At 31.6% G+C, this 19,754-nt stretch overlaps 1 protein-coding gene across 1 annotated transcript in view; it reads left to right on the forward strand.

Moving 5' to 3' along the window:
- Window positions 1-14,319: 14,319 nt before the first annotated feature.
- Window positions 14,320-19,754, forward strand: part of LOC129222146 (uncharacterized) — a 63,518-nt gene continuing 58,083 nt past the window's right edge. Inside the window, exon 1 of the mRNA XM_054856601.1 lies at window positions 14,320-14,391. Within this exon, the coding sequence (XP_054712576.1) occupies window positions 14,320-14,391 (72 nt within the window). The remainder of the gene's footprint in view (window positions 14,392-19,754) is intronic.

A 19,754-nucleotide genomic window follows, 5' to 3' on the forward strand; every position in this document is an offset into this window, starting at 1 on the left:
AGGTTCCCAACCTTTTTAGTTGTGCTGCCCACTGTTTTCCTAGAAAACATTGTTGTGGTCCACTAATTACTATATATTACTTGCACAGCCTAAATTTACTTTCTGATGGGGGAGGGATATCATGTGCTCATAACTGTCCTTAAGTGTAAATATTAAACCCTACTGGGATTGAAAGTGTTAAAAACAAGAGCTTTGGAGATGTTAATCCCCTTCTCCCTTGATTCCGCATCACTGATATCGATATGATGTAATAGAAGAATATTCAGAATGACTTTTAAGAAAGAAAAAAAAATGCATTCACTTAGCTGGCATAGCTGTAAGAAAACTCAAAAGCAAATCATCTAAGTTAAAGCTCCATGGAATTTTTGACCAACGCCCCTCAAGTGTCTCAATTCACTGTTTAGTCTTGACAGTTCAACAAAGGAGATAAGAAGCATTTTTAACTTGAAGCTTGAAGCTAATACTACTTTCTTTGGCAATTTTTCCGATTCATTAGGCTTCATCTTCACAAAAAATCTTAATCTTAAAGTTCCTTAATTAGCTATGAGACAGGGAGAGCTTTTAAGTGACATTACATCTAACAAGTGAATTTTTCACAAAAAAACGGAAATTAATACCCAAAGATTTTTTTCGGTTCAGATTCTCGATCAGTGTTCACGGCCCAGTTACACGCTGTTCGCGGCCCACTGTGGGCCGCGCCCCATGGGTTGAGAATCGCTGTGTTATAAACTTGTTAGACTTGGCATTCATCTTCTCGGACTTGAAGCTTTACTCTAGGGTAGCAGATTTACTGGTTTAATAAACGAAGACTTGCATTTGTGTTATTATAAATCTTGTGAAAAGAAGTATCTAATATGGTATACGGTGGCATACGCTGGATTTTCTCAAAGAGATCAATTTCCCCCCAAACATATCGCTGTTCCGATGGAACATTGACGCAACTGTAAAAGTAACTGAAAATGAGTAATTGTCGTGACTGGGCCCAAACGTGGTCACCCCATACGGAGGGATACTGACAGATTTGTTTTTCAACTTTTAGGCCACCAGAGCAGAAACTCAACTATGTTTCATTGCATGAAGTAATGAATAAAATAATTTGGTACGAGTATACTTGGTTCTCCTGTAAAATTACACTTTTTGCAGTTGCGCCAATGTTCCACCGGAAGAGCGATGTGTAAATCCGCTTCTCTCCCCCCCCCCATTCCCAAAGTAAGCAAAGTCTGAACTTGTAGCTAATGTAATACCAGCGCCGGGCAATTTTTTGGGCGGAGCAATTGCAATTTTTGCTACTTTATATTTAATTTCAACTTCTAAGTCATCAATGTTCAAATAAACCTTTTGTGAATAAAAGAAATAAGAAATATTGCTAATACATCTTTTGTTGCAAAAACAACAAGTTTAATTACATACATGATCCTAGTTGTAAGTTCAGGTTGGAGCAGAAATAAGAACTTTGGCTCAGGCAGAGGAGAACTGGCCTGAGCCCCTATTTCTACCTTTTTTTTTTTTTGCATTTTTTTTTGTCTTTGCTTTCACAAACCTGTGCTATTTCGCTTTTTTTTTCTACTCTCTAAATTCGCAAACTTGAGAACCAACTTTTTTTTTATTTTTTGAATTTTTACTATCAATAAAATTCAAAATTTTTGAACATTTTAGTCGTTTTGCCGCCCCCTGCCGGAGCTATCGCCAGTGGCAAATATTCCCTCGAGACCCCCCCCCCCCTTAATCCAACTCTGAAATGCTTTTTTTTTTAAAAATTAATATAATAAAAACTAAAATAGTATGAAAAATGATAACTTTGGATAATGTACAAATTTTTCAACTCGCAGCCTTAAGGTGACGAGGGGGGGGGGGGGGGGTGAACGCCACTACGTACGTCACTGTATACAAAAATGTTTAACTATTGGTATAAAATACCCATTTATTTATTTTTAAGGTTAAATACATTGTGGATCCTTCGACTAAAAACTTGACTATTGGTTCCAAAATACGAATCATTTTTTAAGGGGGTCCAGAACAGATTTGAAAAAAAAATTAGTAAACAGTTTAAAATTTTGAAATTTTTTGCACTGATTCACCATTTATTTAATAAGCGAAATCATAACGTAAATAAAAAAAATTCTTTTATTTAGATTTAATTATTAAAAAAAAGGAGGGGGGGGGGGGTTGCTTTAAGTCGTTAAAACTCAAAATATTCTCGGTCAGTTTTCAAATTTTTTTTCAAAAGAGTGTATGCACAACTATATAAGATTTAATTTTTATTTGGGAATTTGAAAAATATTAATTCAATTAAAAAAATGGCAGTAACCGTCTTTTTTATTCGAATTTGCCAAAAAAATTAAAGTAAACTGTTTGAAAGAAATATGCTCCAAATTTCATTACTTTATCAGTTCCTGACTTTTAAGGGTTTGAATGCGAAAATTCGGGGAAAAATTGCATCATGGAGAAAAACGTGTTTAAAGTTTTAAAGTTGAGAATAATAATATCATTTATATATATATATATATATATATATATATATATATATATATATATATATATATATATATTCTAATTAAGATAGAAACAAGTGTCAAACGTCATTTTCGTAGAAAAAAACGGAGAAATATTTTAAATGATTAAAAAAAAAAAGTTGCAAATGTTGGCGGTTTTTGTGTCTTGGACCCCCTTAAACCAATTTCAAGAACTTAGGAAAAAGGAAGCGCATTCAAGAAGGCTTCCTTTCAACTCATTAAGCCGGTGAGCTGCACCGACTGCTAGAGTTTTCTGTAAACAGTTTTGACAATTTTTAGTTTTGGGAGCACTAGAAGCAATATCCTCATCTAGTTTTTATTTACAGGAATTTTCAATTAAATGGCAGTTTTCTTCTCGAAATCTTTGTATTTGATTTTAATAAGCACTGCTTGTAGAACGTAGTTTCATCGAATAGTTTATAGCTTACATTGTTTCTGTTGCACGCACTCGCGCAGCCTGAAATTTCTTCAAAAGGAGGTTTTTTAGTCAAAAGAGTCCTTAGACAAGTATTAATTACTGTATTGGAATTGGCAATAATGTTAAAACCTAGGCATCTGAGGGGTGTTTTTATTTCCCTCCCGAGCCCTCTTTCTCTGCGCCTCTGGTTGCACGCAAAAAAGTTTGAGTCAATTTTAATCATGAAATATCAGTAAATATCAAATGCGATGGAAAAGCAATTTGGTGCAACAATATTTTGGTGTTTCACATTATCACTTAAACTAAACATTTTTTTCGATAAAACCTAGTCTTTCATAACATTTTCAATTTATTTTTCCAAATGTACCTCCTGTTTTCTTTTGAGAATGTAACCGATACAGATTATTGATTTCAAAATCATGTAATTTATTATTGACTCGCTTTTCCTGTTTCTCCATTTATCACATTAAAAATAAAGGTTCTTTCATTTACATTAAAAAAAAATAATTCATCTAGTCTTTTAATAAAAAACGAGTTATAAACCATAGTTAGAAAATTGTTCAAAAAATAAATATTAAATTTTCTTTTTTAAATATGGGGTTTACGCAACAGAGAATTGACGCATTTATGATTTAACTAACAATGGGGATGTTTCCTTTAGTCAAAAGTAGTACTTTTAGTCACTGAGATAGAATAAGCAAAAAAAAAAAAAAAAAAAAAAAAAACATGGACCCAGAAAATTCTTTCATTTTCACAACAGTTATTTTTTAATTAATTTTTTAAACTGTCCAACTTTGCAAACAAGGCGTAGTCTTGATGACGTCACAAATGCTGTTCTTTGGCGCATTTCGTACAGTGTTTCCACGTTATGATAATCAAGAAGCAAATTAAAATTGCGCTCTACGCTTGCTATCAACCATATCGTTGCCAATACACGTGAGTAAAGATGCGAATTAAATATTTTGCTCTGTGAATGGCAATACAGAATGGCATTTCATCATTTGTAATGTCATCGGCATGAGACGTAAACAATGAAAGCGTACCAATTTAAGTAATTTTTTTAAAAATATTAAACTTAAACAAATTATTTAAAAAATGGTTAGATCCTATGTTTTAAAACATGTTCTTTCAGAAAAAAATACTTTTAAAATTTTGGAAACTACCCCCATTCTATCGCTCTGCAAATAGTATAAAATAAGGTGCACGTTTCCTCATTGATAGCTATCATTTACACCTATAATTATGTAGTACATTCACCCCATATTTTTCTATTTCCCCATATTTTTGTAAGTTCTAAAAAGCTTACAAGTATTTTGATAGTTATTAAAAACTCCCGATCACAAAATTTCCATACAATCTGTAAGAAATTCTGACAATTTACGGGGCTTTAAATCTACATGAAGCTTAGAGAAATCATTTTATACTGTTTTGTTCATTTTGAAAACATGAATGACACATGCATAACACATACCAAACCGAGTTAATAAAGACATGGCAAAAAGAAGAAACGACTTTTCGTGATAAATGCAATATTTTTATTTCAGTGGTCTCAAATTTAAAGGAAAGTTTTTATTTACTTCAAGTATTTCGGAAGGCCATGAAAATGGGTAATGTATCCGAATAAGCGATATAACTAGGGTTTGCTGTGTAAGGAAACGAACCTCAGTTTTTCTGAACATGAAGTCCAATTCCCATAATGCTAGTTTGTGTGAGTTAAGCACACAATTTGATACAATTTACTTCAAAAACGTTCTTAATAATTACAGGATAAAGCCCTCAAAGTCTTATATTTGTTTCAGTAGTAAATTTAGATCTATTTCTGCATTTTTAATTCTGTAATGATTGTCTCTCATTTCCGCAAACATGCAACTTCAACCACCTAGGAAAATAAGAAGAAAACGTGAAGATCATTTTCTCTCCGATGACAATTTCCTTAAGCTCGTTACGCAAACAAAACTCTATCTTAAAGAGGAAAATGCGAAACAAAATGTAAAAAGATGAAATCTTTTAAAAGCGTCCTTTTATTTTCCCATTTCATGAAACGGAATCAAACTCCACGATTGTTGCATGAAGCAGCAGCAGGAAGCAAAAGATTCGAAGTCGTTAACCTGGTCCTTTGTGAGAGGGGGGTTGTTGATTAGGTGATACAAAAGATTTAATGGAACCAAGAGACTTTAAATAACACCGCAGTGGGTGCCATTACGGTTTTTGAAGCTTCCGGATTGTTTCGTAAATCTTCGAGTTTATGAATGAAAGGTTGACATGTTTTAATCATCACATAATTGTTTTTCAAGGAACATTTTCCCATTTATTGCTCAAAAACGAAATGACTTTCCAGCTGATATACTGTTGTGCTGTCGTAGACAAGTAAAGATCAGTAACTGCACATTTTTTCCTTTTTTTGTATTTTTGTTATCTAATGTACGCTAATTTCATAATTTCATAGTACAAGCTCGCTTATTTGGTTTCCGCTAAAAAAAATTAAAAAAAAAAAAAAAAAAAAAAGCGCAAAAAAAAAAAAAGTCCAATTCCAACATTTCCTTCTTGTTAGTATTGAATCTAACACATTTCCTCAACTATCTCGAAAACTCGTTTCTGCAGACTGCCGTTTGCCTGCCCACGGGCAGTGTGGTAAGTGATACATATGTTTGGGCTTTAAACTCGGTTGAAATCATAAACACTTCAGAGAAAATCCGAAAATGTGCTTCAAACACTATCTTTACTCACCAAAAGATTCAGGAACGAGCTAGCTGGATCCCACGTACTGTCAACAGGGTGGTCCGAAAAAAAAAAAAAACATTTTTTTTCTAATTTCGATTGGGTAGAGCAGAAAGGGTGTCATTGGTGGAGCAAAATGGCACATAAAAAATTTGTAATGTTTTGGACAATCTGCCGCAATTACGTTGAAATTTGGACCGAATGCTGTTTTTTGACATTTTTAGCAAAATTAGTAAAAATAGGTATTTTTCCACTTTTGGTAATGGGTAGGGTTGAAAAGCTGCCAATGATGGCACTAGATTTCCTTAATTTGTTTAAAAAGTGTCATAACGTATTTAACCAATCTTGTCAAAACATTAAAATACTGTTTTCGCCGTATTGTTCTGAAATAATTATATATTTTGTTACATATGTTATATTTTGAGATGCTTGGTGTATTGTAAATCAAATATTTATTGCTTATAAATTTTGAAATTTGAAATATGCTGTTAGAAAACTCTCTGCAGCTCTGTTTGCTTTGCATTCAAACCCAAGGTGAAACAGCCCAGAACTCAGCAGATGTGCCGAAAAATTCTGCCGATTGAACAATTGAAGGGCTGGGGGGCAAAAATGTGATATGCCTCATGATGTGAATTTTTCAGTTGACCAAATTCCAACTTATAAAAAATATTTGTAGAATTTTTCAAAGGTACTATTATACGTTCTATATTCTGCAATACTAAAACCAGATATGTTTTTTCCCAAATCGCATGATTCATTGTCATGTTTATTTCAATTTTAGTATGGGAAACAAAAATTTTGATCGAAAAGTCACTCCTTGTGGTTTGTCACATTCCTGTCCTGAGCCCTTCAATTTCAAAAACAACTTCTAACAGTAACTCAGTGATGCAATGAGCTGTGTACTGCAATATTGTCAAACTGTTTTCTTTTCCTTTTCTTTCTTTCTTTGTTTTTTAAGCTATCATGAATAGCAAATTGTCCTCACTTGGTTGAAGTTGGCGTCCCGGGTCATGTTTGAGATCCACCAGCCTCCGTGCATGAAGTACGGCTTCTTGGTGGTGGCGTCCATGTCAATCAATCGATTTGATTCCAACCTTCTCGACTTTACACAATACTCTTAGGAAAAAAAAAACCAGCAGCAATTATTATCGCTATAGGAGTCATATGTAGAAACAAGAAACGCAACGAGTAGGGTCCTATCGCTATTCGTGATTGCGAAAATCACAATTTGAGTTCAAGATATCGAAATTAAAATTGATTGCATGAGCTAGATTCCGGATGTTGTGTGCTGGATGCTGTTTTTGCCCTTTTTAAAAATATTTTTAATAAAGAATAGAAAAACTTGGCAAGATGAGTTAAGCACTGTTGTTTTTGAGTAGTCGCGAATTGCTTATTGTTCTCACATGACCATTTAATGACGTCCGCCTCCTTTGATTTTTATTTTTGTATGCTTATACGGCAGGCATCCATGTGCACCAGAATTGAATTATACTTATCGATCCGACCTTCTCGACTTTAAACAATTCTTTTTACTCGAAAACGGTATCCAGCACATAACATCCAGCCCCCTGACATTCATTTCATTTTTTTCGTCTTTCAAATTATGGATGCGATAAAAGCCATTAGTAGCAACAAGAAACCCAACGAGTAGGGTCCTATCGCAATTCTTGAATGCGAAAAATATATTTTTATAATTCAAGATCTCAAAATTTAAGCATTTTTTTAAAGTCAATTCCCCCCCCCCCAAAAAAAAAAAAAAAAAGTGGTACGAAGTTAACCGCAATGGCTCAAAATTATCCTCCATGACTGTATTTTTTTTTAAATTATCTAAATACACCGCAGAAAAATAACCGCGCAAGTGCACAACATATTGAATCACGAGAGAAATTTTCCTCCTAGCAATTTCCTCTAAACCTTTAAAGGAAGGCATTTCAAGTGGAGTGCCCACACCTGAAGGTGAAACTGCTTCTGAGAGGTTGCGAGAATCTTCTCCAGAGAAGAAAAAAAAAAGTTTTTTTTTCGGGGTCAATGCTTCTTGCAATACCTACGATGTTTCGATGCCGGCAAAGCACGTGATTTGCCGTGTGTAATTCGTTTCATGTGTCAGAGTTGCTTTTATATCATTCACTTAGTAAGTGACGGCGAAGAATCGGAAGTGTTCTTCCTTGATTGATAGGTCACGAATATTTCTAATGCTGGAATCAAGCGAGATGTCCAGGAGGTTTATTTTTGTTTTGAAAGCCATTGTTCATTCAGTTTTTCTTCACGTTTATTTCGTCCGATTTAAAGTTTAGTGTTTCAATGGGATACTTCTTTCGTACTGTTTTCGTCGTGTTCTTTTAACAGGCACTAATGGCTGCAATAAATATTGGAATATTACTGAAGGTTTCTTTTCTTGTGTTCTATAAATAAGATATTTTGCTGGAAAATCTTCTACAAAAAATTTCTTTACATAGACCATTCTTGTAAAAAACATTTTTTTTCTTTTTTAAATAATTCAACCAGTGCAATAAAATTTTTTTCTTCAATAAAAATGTTTTACAATTTTAAGTAGAAATGTAACCCAAACATACAAAAGGGGAATAACATTACTGAAAATAAGACAGATGAAGAAGACCGCATGAATTTAATTACTGTTTTTGAGAATGGCAGCAAATGATTAAAAAAAAAAAAAAGACAAAGCGAATTTTAAATTCGTTTCTGGATAATCTCTCATATTCTCTGTTCATTCATACTGTTTTATAGCTACTATTTCTGTAAATGAATTTAATTAGTTTGTTGTTTGTCTAGATTCACTAGTTCTTCCGACATGTGCACTGCACAGTGCACACAGTTCACAGTGGTTCGGAATTTGCAGTTTCATGACCTACGACTAGATTTGCTTAGTTGACCTGAAAATTCAAATTTTAGTTAGTTGCCGTTAGCCTGTAGAATCTTTTAGTTTAGTAGCCGCATTTTTATTAATAGTAGCCATTTTTATCCGTAATTTACTTAATACGAAAATAGTGGCATATGGGACCTAACTGTAACATTATACAAATGAATATTTGTATTAAAAAGGAATAATCAGAATTAAAGAATTAATATTGCTTTTGAAAGAAAATTTGAAATGTATGTATGATTTTCATATTCTTCGACGACATTGAATATCATGAGAGAACTTGAAATCGTTTTTACCGACAAAATAGGAAAACAATGTAGAAATTATTATCTGTGGCCGGTAGGATTTTTAGAAAGTGGCCGGTTGAGTATTTTATTTAGTCGCCAAATTAAGACATTTAGTCGCCAGGTGGGGAGTGATGATTTTCAGGTCGATTGCACAGTACAAAAAATTGAAAGGCTATAACTTGAATTTTATTGAATGGTTTTTTTCAATGATTATTAACGAATTTAAGCACTGAAAGTTTTCGAAACACAATGTAGGCTCCATATCGCGTTTATTGTTCATTATGATTTTTTTTCATCGTTTTCAAGTTAAATATTTAGGGACTGAATAACATAAACTGTTTCATTTTTAAAACTTTTTGTTATATGTATTTCGCATTTTTGTTTCAAATAGCGTTGTTAATATTATATATTTTTCATACTTTTTCTGTGTACGTGTACTGAATATTATGAACATATCCTTCAGTAGTGACAATAGTGGCACACATCAAAAAATGGAAAATGCGTAACAATTCTTGATTTAAAATTTGAATTCAATTCCTTTTTATTAGCGGTGAATTCCAGGAAAAAGGAGACATTACACTTAAATTTAAAAATTTAATATTCTGTCTCTAGCCATATACCATTCTCTTCAGAAATAAATGAGTTTCTTGAATCTTAACTTGCTTTTCCCAAATAGTTTGACTTTTAGAAAATCAAGTGCAAAATCAAGTTTTCTGTGTTTCTACAGAGCAAAAAATCTCTTTTTTTTGTTACATACTGTAACTTCAATAAACTTGTTATCTGCTTATAATATTTAGGTTAACTTTTATCTTTTGAATGTATAGTTAAACTTTTTGGTAAGTAATTTAAAATTCTTTTTTCTTTCAACCATGAATAGATCCATTACTAAGGTGACAATTTGATGTCCTTCCGTTACCAAAATATCACATCTCAGTTAGTTCACCAAGAGCCTATTGCGTATAGAAACTTTTTTTTTAATGCAAAGCAGAATTATGTCCCTTGTCAAAGAGGCATAGTTAGAATTTTAATATAGATTTAATTTATATGATTTTAATTGTAACGGAAGGACATTTAATTAAAAGCTGGTACAGGCTAAATTTTTACAATGCTAGTACAAAACAAGCTATTATTTAAAGTTAGAAGTCACATTTAAAACATATATAAGTAATATTTGTACGAAATTATGCCTGTTTCTATTTAAAAATTTAACTTTTATTTAGATTTATTAAAAACTGTTTTGTGATTTTATTTCTTCTTTTGTATGTGATGAAAATCATGAAAACTACACTTAAAAACTCCTAAGCATGTGAAAATCATTTTGGTATGACATGTTTGTGATATGACAAGCCAATTCAAGCAGAAGCATTTGCTTAAAAACTTGAAATTTATATTGGAACAATACAATATTGAAACTGCTTTCAGATTTGTTGCCAAAAGTCACAGGAAAGGACTGCTGAGAGCATTGATTTAACCGTTAAACGTACTGCGAAGAGATCAGTAAATTCATAGATCAACTTTCAAAAAAATTGAGAAAAAAGAATCCAAAAATATCCAATTCTCATCCTGACACACAAAATATGCGCTATTTGAATCATGTAATAAGTTATGTTATTGAATAGATTAAGTACTTCAACAAATTGAAGGAGATTTCACTTCAAAGTCAACAGACTGACTTTGAAAGTCAATAAATAATGTTGAAAATGAAGATACAGCTGAATCAAAAAACACCAAATCATAAGAATATGTCAAAGGATTCATTAACGTTTGGACAAGTTTTGCTACTTGGATGGAAGGGAAAGAAATGAACAAAGAGCAATGTTGTACAAGTACTTCATATAAAAGATGAAGAAATAGAAGTATCTTGTTTGAAAATGCGTAATAATGTGGGAATGATCTTCGTGTTTGCTGAGAAAGAAGATAAATATTCTATGTATTATGTTAAAATTATTGAGCATTTAAAGAATTCAGAAGTGTAACAGTTGACTCAGGCATTATATATCATTGTTTTAGACTGCTGTATTAAATGAATAAATATTTATAAGTTGAAATTTACCAAGTTTACTTGTTTTGAACTTCTTGTCCTTCCGTTACCCTAAGCAAATACATAATTCATGTGCTTAAAATAATTATTTTTAAAACTAAAGATGAAATTGTAATGATTGAACACTCCCGTAGATGCTCTAATTTTTATAGAATTTTCCCTTTTATAGTTTGGCTGAACTTTTGGGGAGAACATAATGGCGTAAAAATCATGTCGCAAAAATGTTCTTCCGTTACCGTTTTTTAAATTTGACTTTTAAAAAAGGTTACTAACAAAAAATTCTTGGCTTTGGCTTTTTTAACAACTTTCTGTGAGATATGCTCACAGACAGAAATGCATTTATTTCTTTTTGTAAAACTGTCCTTCCGTTTCCGTTAAAATATTCTTAAAATTGGAATAGGAAAAGAACGAAATCGAATTTTTGAAAAATCGCTTCGAGGTGCTACATCCTCATGCTACAAACTAATTGTGTGCCAAATTTAATGAAAATCGGCAGAACCGTTTAGGCGCTATGCGTATCACAGAGAGACATCCCGACAGATATCCAGACAAACTCTGAGCTTTATTATTAGTAAAGATTAAGCAACACCTTTCATTACAAGATTTCAATATGTGGAAATGGGGTTAACTTCAGTACAGCTTAGATGTGGTTCGAGCGACATACGGTGCATTAGGGTGCGTCTTATTTTTGAAGATGTTATTTTTTCATGAGGCACCCTCTCATTTTGTTCCTTTGGATGAAAAAAAAATTCACATGTCTTAAAAATAAAAATTGAATAAAATTTAGAGGTTGCTACCATTGCTGCAAAATTTGAAATCTATTTTTTTTTTTTTTGCATCGATTATTATAATATTTATTTATGTTATCTTTTTGTCATTAATTTTAATTAGTAATAAATTAGATTGTTACTGACTTTGAAATCATTTCATATTTTATTAAATCATGTTAATTAACTGTAGCTACAATCAACTCTCAACCTCTTAACTAACCGTTGCTTAGCAACTCAAAGAAACACAAGTTGTCAGTTAAGAACTCAAAAAGAAAATTAAAAGTGTTCTATTTCAATAATCAAAAACAAAATTATTGGAATCCATCATTAGATTGCTTGCTAGACCTTGCTCTTGCTGATGATACTTTACGCAAGATTTCACTTCCAGGCGAGAAATTATTTCTAACTGAAAGAAAACTAGGTGGACAAGGCGAAATTGATAACAAATAAATCTCTATTTAAAAAGGCAATAGAACTTGCGTGAAAAGAAGAAATTTTGCAAGTAAGAAAATCATGAAGAATCTGAATCAACTGTAGTGAAAGTATATTTTTTTAGCCTCTGTCGTAAATGAATGTACTTTGACTGATTCTGAATCTGAAGAACACGATTTTGCAATAAAGTTTATCTAGATTTGGTCTTTTGTTGTTGAAAAGCATTTTCACTTACAAGAAGGAAACTATTGCTTTAAGTAATTTTATTTGACATCTACGTATCATTTCTGAACAGACAAACTCCAAATTGGTCTCTTTCTTAAAGAAACCTAAAACAACAACTCCTTCAATGAAACACTGAACAGTAAATGTTGCAGAACTAAAATCAAAGGAAAAAAATAGAGAATTTCATTACTAGCATTCAGATTTTTCACTATAAAGGTCTTTTCATCAAGTATTTTTGAAGAGATATTATCAAATAGTTTGGATGATGAGTAGCAATCAGAAAAAGGTTTGTATGTTTCACATTAATAGAAACAAAGGGGAAAAAATTACAATATTGGTGAATGTAAGATACTGAAATCGTAAACCAATGATATGAATGGCGTAGTGGAGCTTTCACATGATTTTTGTTTGACATTATTACACAGCATAGGAACCATGAAATGCTTATTATTTTTTTGTATGTGTAGGAAATAAGTATTTGGGTTATGTTTCTACCTTAGCCAACCCAATTTCATGTTGATGTCAAATATTGCAATCGAAAATGGGGGGAATATATTTTTACTCTATTTTTTCACAATGAACGTAATTTTAATCGCTGGTAGCAACCTCTAACTTTTGTTCAAATTCTATGAAACTTTTAAGTGGGTGTTTTTTCATCAAAAGGAAGCAATTAAAGGGGTGCCCCATAAGAAATTCAAAATTTTTTCAAAAAGTGCATTATAAGACGCACCCTAACGGTGCATACATTGAACTCTAGTAATGAAAGGTATTGCTTTCTGATTAATAAGTTGATTAAACACCTCGCATGACTCTTGTTTCTCTTACTTTGACGATACAGCGATTACTTAAAATTACATTTTCTTTTTCCCTTTTTGTTTTTTTCTTTTTTGTTTTTTTGCGATGTCATAAAAAAAATCTTGAACTTGTGCAGTATTATGGCACAAACCACATGACAAATTGTTGCTTTTCTTCTTCTAAGGACTTTTTGGACACCCTGTATTACTGAAACAAATAAATAAATGAAGCATTTGATGCTTAAACCATAAATTAGTTTACTTAATATTCACTATTATTAGCTTTTCTTTCATCTTTTCTTTTGGAGAAATATACCTGCGACGGAGAATTTTATAAATATATATTGTTTTACAAAAAAAAAAAAAAAAAATACATAAATTAAAGGACTGCAGCAATAAACTGAAAAGACGACCTCTTAAAGCCTCATAATGAAAGACGATATTTTTTACTTATTCTCTTTCAAGAAGAAACTATTAAACTTCTCGTTAGCAACTTGGCGATGTATGTCTAAAAGAAATCAAGTTTTGGCGATGCATTTCTCCTTTCAAGCGAAGATTTTGGTTCAGTGAACCATATTCCTTGCTTGGCTACTTCTTGTCTAAATCCGGAAACTTGCTTGCCGGAAACAAGCCGCTGTCAACTCATCTATTGCATTTCCGAAGATGATTTCACGACGCTAAGATGGAATATTTGCTCGTTCATATTGCTCCTTTAGAACCGCCTTAAGTTATGTTATTAGCAGTGCCCTTGAGATATTTTTTTATTGTTACTATGAGTAAGTTATACTGATTCATGAAATTCAGTTGATATTTTACGATCGCGTGTTTTGAAATTTGTTTAGAACGTAAAATTGACCCAACTCGTGAATAAAATTGAGGTTTGTTTTTTCGAACTCTTATTGTAGACTGATAGTGTAACATTTTTTTATTTGATTATTATTCAATTTGAAATTAAATGTATTTTTTTTTGTAGAAAATTTCAGTAATTATATGGATATTTTCCCCCCGATATTTTTATTGGAGGACTGTCTCCTTCAGCCAAACATTATTTTACCGTGCCAAGAAAATAGATTTAACTTTTAAAGTAAGTTAAAAAGTAATAAGTGTGCCATTATGCCTCCAAAAATGATCCATCTGCGTTAACTACTAGTTGTAAATCAGTAGCTGATTGGTTGAGAATAATTTATCTGTTTGAAGCTATCATTAATCTCTCTGTGTGTGTGTTTAAATAAAAGTCATCATGACGATGAGAAGTTGTAGCGGATTTGCTGACCTGCGGTCTGGAAGTATCGTCATTTGCCACTATGCTATGGTGAGTAGTTTTGACTACTATATTCTCCCCCTACATTTCTCATAAAAAAGTATGTGCTATGCATAAAATACATCTGTATTTATTAACTATCATTACTACTAAATTTGAGGCATAAGTATAGTGCGGCTCTGGCCGATTTTCATGAAATTTGGCACAGAATTAATTTATAGCATGGGGGTGTGCACCTCGAAGCGATTTTTCAAAAATTCGATCTTTTTCTATTCCAACTTTAAGAAAATTTTACCGAGCAAATTATCACAACGTGGACGAGTAAATTACGAAATTATTAAAACGTGGAACCGTAACGTGGGCAAGGAAATGAACGTAGCAAATTGTCGAGAAATTCATCATCCATTATTTGTAAATATACAGACAAACCAAATGACCATTTAATTTTCTACTACAGGCAAATCAGAGTGGGTACCACTAGTCAATAAATAAATGAAACAGTAATATATCTAAAGAAAAAATAAAATTAAACAGGAGGGTGCTAAATGCGTCACATTATTTTTGGACATTATGAGTAAGGAAGAAATAAAGAAAAAATTAATCATCTAAAGAAAATGAAGCAAAAGAAAATGTGCGAAAAAAAAGAGTTATCAAAATTTATATCTCTAGCACCTGACATCTTGAGTCTAAGAACATCGTTAAAAATTGTCGTTTCTACTAAAAACTCTCAAAGTCTAAAAGAAATAAAAAAGGTCAATCTAAGTTTCGAATCACTGTTCCAAGTATTTGTATAACGTTTGGTTGTATACATACATATAAAGAAATCGAGTGGACAAGACCAAAAAAAAAAAAAAAAAAAGAGAGAAAAAAGACATCTAAATACTAGAGAAAAAAAGGAAATGGTATTAGTATAAAAACTAAACTGGTAACTCAGAAGATAGCTATAGCATGCTAATGATTACAAAAAGGTTTTAAGTAATTGCTAGCATGCTATTGGCTTGAAATATACTATCAAGTTTTAACCTTAAAAATTTTAAAATCTATGATTTCTTTGGGTGTAGTAACACATTTTGGAAAATAATGACTGCTTTTAAACTTGTAGTATTTAGGGAACCCCCCCCCCCCCCCGAAAAGAACCGGAAAACGTTGTAAGATTTATAGAAATCGCATCGCGCTTCATTCCTTAAAATATTCTTTTTTCTATTTTGAATTTTTTGATTTTTTCTTCATGTGTTTATTTTTCGAAAGCCAAATGCTTGCACATGAAATATATTTCGCTACCTCAAAAATTGTTGAGTATACGTATTTGACACCGTGAAAGAGGTCAGAGCTGTACTCTACCGACAAAGTTGAGAAATAAGTTTTCTACTCTTTATTAAAAAAAAAATAATAATAAAAAGCACCAGAGTGGCAATGTTTCAAGTAAGCTTTGCCGGTTCTACTTACTGAGAATCTTCTGGTTGCTTTAGTGAATGGGGGTTGTTTCCCTCAGTCTAAAGTACTACTTTTAGTCACTCTGAAGTTGATATAATTAGCAAAAAATATAAGATGGACCCAGAAAATACTTTTATTTTCCCAACAATTTTTTTGAAATTAATTTTTAAAATGTCCAATTTAAAAAAAAAAAGGCGTTGTCTTTATGATGTTACAAATGATGTACTTTGGCGCTACTCCGCTGGCGCACTGAATGTTTACGCTTGCCGTCTACCATGTTTCTACGTTATGATAATTCAGAAGTGAATTAATTATTGCTCTCTGAGCTAATGGCAACAATGAATGACATTTCATCATTTGTGATGTCATGCCATAAGCGTAAAAAAATAAATTGAACCTGCGAACCGATTTCAATAATTTTAAAAAAATTATAAACTTTATCACATTAATTAAAAATGGCCAGATCCTATGTTTTTAAGCATGCTTTTTCAGAAGAAAAAATATTTTTAAAATTTCGGAAACAAACGACCCCATTATTACATTATTTTCAGTTTGAATTTTCTCTATCTTACATATTATGGTCCTTAGGGATAAAGTTTTGAAATGATTGAATTTCAAATGCGTCTTTTGAATCCTTGGAAGGTGACATATTTCATCACAGTTCAGCTCATTGCATTAAATTCAACAATTCTGAAGTTGCTGCTTGGAAGCTATTTTTGAAGATACTGAAAGTGCTCTTTCTACATAGCAATATTTTAAGGGATATTATGAACAACAGATTTGTGATATTGTGCGATGAACGACGGGGGAGCTTTTAAACATTTGGAAATTTTATTTTTCTGTTTTAAAGTTGCACTGCTTTTATTAAATTCAGTTATTTTGCAATCCATTTCTGACGTGGCTCAAAGTAACCGTAAATAGCAGGATATCTTTAAAACAGGCTAATTATTCATTTTAAATGGATTAAATTACATTAAAAAAAATTGGATAGCTGTACATTAGTTTAAGAGTGTTTCTTTCATTTTATACCAAAAATTAGAAAAAAAAACCCCTCTTAAAATAATGCTTTAATATAGAATAGAGAAATAACTGTACTCAAAAACAAGAATGACTGTACTCAAAAACTTTTAAATAGAAGTAGTTTTTACAGAGTGATCTGAACGACTGATCGATCACTATTTCATCATCTGATGAAATAGTGAAAGTTCTCATAAAAAATTATTTACTGTTATAGGAGTTCTGAATGAATAATTGTGCTGAAATGCACGTTATCTCAAGAAAAATGCTCTTTTACTATTAAAAAAAGAAAAAAAAATCTCTCCAAAATTAATTTAGAATTTATCTGTTTCCATTTTGCGAAGAGATGTAAGAACAAGCTTGCTGTTAAATGATTAATGATGAAAGCAGTCTTTATAAAAATGTAATTGCTGCCAAAAACTCACAGGAATTATCACTTGAAAAATTATTCAATCAAGACAAAACGAAGTAGATTCTGAATATCGTATTTTCTGTACAAGAGAGAATTGCTCAAACTTTCCTTCCTTTTTCCTCATGGAGGCTCTTTGGTAGTATTGTGTACGTGTGTTCCCTTCCCCCAAGAGCGATGGCGCACCCCCTCAAATGCTACGGAATTCCTACCCCCTAAGAACAAGCTGTCCCCCGAACAGGGTTCGCCGATATATATCAGTTGATATGTATCATGATATATATCACGATACATATCCGATATTTATTTTGAAAATATCATGATATTTTGATATTTTCGAAATTTATTTTCTCAACTATGGTATTTTCAATATAAAAACTAAATTAATCATAGTAATATTGTTCATTTATTATTAAACATAACCAAGTAATAAGTTATGTATTATATTTTTATGATGCATTAATACAGCAAAGTAATAAAATATTCCTTTTAAATTTTATATTCATAAAATGATTAGTAATGTTACAATTTTTATTCATATTAAAAGTGCCTCATTAAATAATACATGTTGGTCAGAAAAAAAGAAAATTTCTTATGACTGTGCACCGGCTAAAGCATATTTTTTCTGAACCATATAACTGTGTAAAAGCGGCTAACTGAATAAAAAAGAGTACAGCAGCTAATACTAAATGAACTACATTAACATTGATAAAAAATTTAAATGAAATATTAGATTTAAATAATGAAGGAAGCGTTAATTTTCAGTCTACATATTGTAATAACAATGTTTAAGAAAATAAGGAGTGATTTGAGGATTCATTTACTATTTTGAAGACTTTAATTTGTGCTGATCGAAAATATCAGATAGATATCAAAATATCCGATATTTATATCAAAATATCGGATATTTTCGAACCTTGCCCCCAAAAGAGAAAAATGCCCTATGAAATACATATCCTGAAAAATTTCAATGGCGCGGTTCGTGCCATTAATACTACATGATACCTGGCCACTTGAAACTTGGTAGCTCGTTTTTAAAATTTTACGCTGAAGAATGTTGGGCAAAAGGAGAAGAATAAGGTTATTTATATTTATATGAAAAATTAAAAGTTTGCTTTAAAAATTACGGTTTATAAAAGAACTCAATTTAAAACATAGATAACTTTGCTCCAGGTGATAATTAAACACATATTTTTTATCTTTAGGCAGTACAATACGTTCAATGACTGGTGTTCTGCACTGGTGACTGTGCAAGTGCTGTTTCAAACTCCGTCAATCCTCAAAAGAACTGGGTTTATATTATTTTTATACATATGTTTTAAATGTTGAAAAAGTTATCCCGAAAGAAAATATAAATAAATAAAATACACTTGTTGCTGCAATTATTTAGATGCGAAAAACTGTTCACTAAAGTTCACTGAAATTTCAGCGTGTCAAAGTCATTTCCGACATAATATTTGAACACAATTTAAACTTAGGTAATGTATGCTGATCCGCTCTTCCGTGTTAGCTTGAAAAACAGTTATTACAGCTCAGTCGGTTTGATCTTCCACTGCGAGTTGACCTCCCAAACATAAATTAATCTAAGACCACCGTAAAAATCCTTCCTCCACATAAGACGTCCAACCGTGCAATGGCATAGTTGTTTAAGTGACTCTTTCTTAGGAAGATGCTATTGTTGAGCTACGTTTTTCTTCACCTCTAAAATAAAAAGTTTTGAGACTATTCTTTATCAATCATAAAAATTGTGTTTAAATTTTAAATGTGTCCAGAAAAAAAAGGCATTCAATATGTAATAAATTATGTTTTCCGTTTTTGAAATTGAAAGACATGCTTTTTGAAAGAATCAGTTATGTTCTCAAAAAAAACTTTTCATGTATTTTTTCCCTACCTCCCCTTCTTTATTATGAACTTTCCCCCCAAGAAAACCCACCCCCTTTCCCCCATTCGTTATATTTTTTTTCTGAAAGCATTAACTTCTTGAGCTGGAAATTAATCTGCAGAAGACTGAAAAATTTGTCCAAAACGAGTTTTTGCTTGCAATAATTTCTATTAAAATTTTAAGCAGATTGCGGATAAAAATTGAACTTAGTCGTATTATTTTGATGAATGAAATTAAGTTTTAGAATAATAATGTACTAATAAAAATAGAAGAAAAATAATGCTTGATAAAAATTGTTTGTTATATATTGCACCGTAGTGAACTAAATGGAATTTCACAATACACGCATTTCTCTACAATATTGACTGCACTGTCAAACATTGTATTGTTGTAATAGCTACACACTAAATTATTAACTTTGTTACTAGCACGATCGTCACTTAGTAGATACTGAGTACATAAGAGACTTTTCTAATGCAAAAGGTTAAATGCAGCTAGCATAAACGCATTAGTTAAAATGATGCAATATAAAAATTACCAAAAAGACGGGAGATGTGAAGCAGAATAAATATTTAATACGATCCACTATATGAGTGGTTCCCACCCTTTTGCACGTTTTGACCCTTTTTGGTCAAGTAAATGACCCGTGACCACATATGTGTACTCTCTATA

Source organism: Uloborus diversus, chromosome 5, assembly GCF_026930045.1.
Source record: "Uloborus diversus isolate 005 chromosome 5, Udiv.v.3.1, whole genome shotgun sequence".
NCBI classification, from domain to species: Eukaryota; Metazoa; Arthropoda; class Arachnida; order Araneae; family Uloboridae; genus Uloborus; species Uloborus diversus.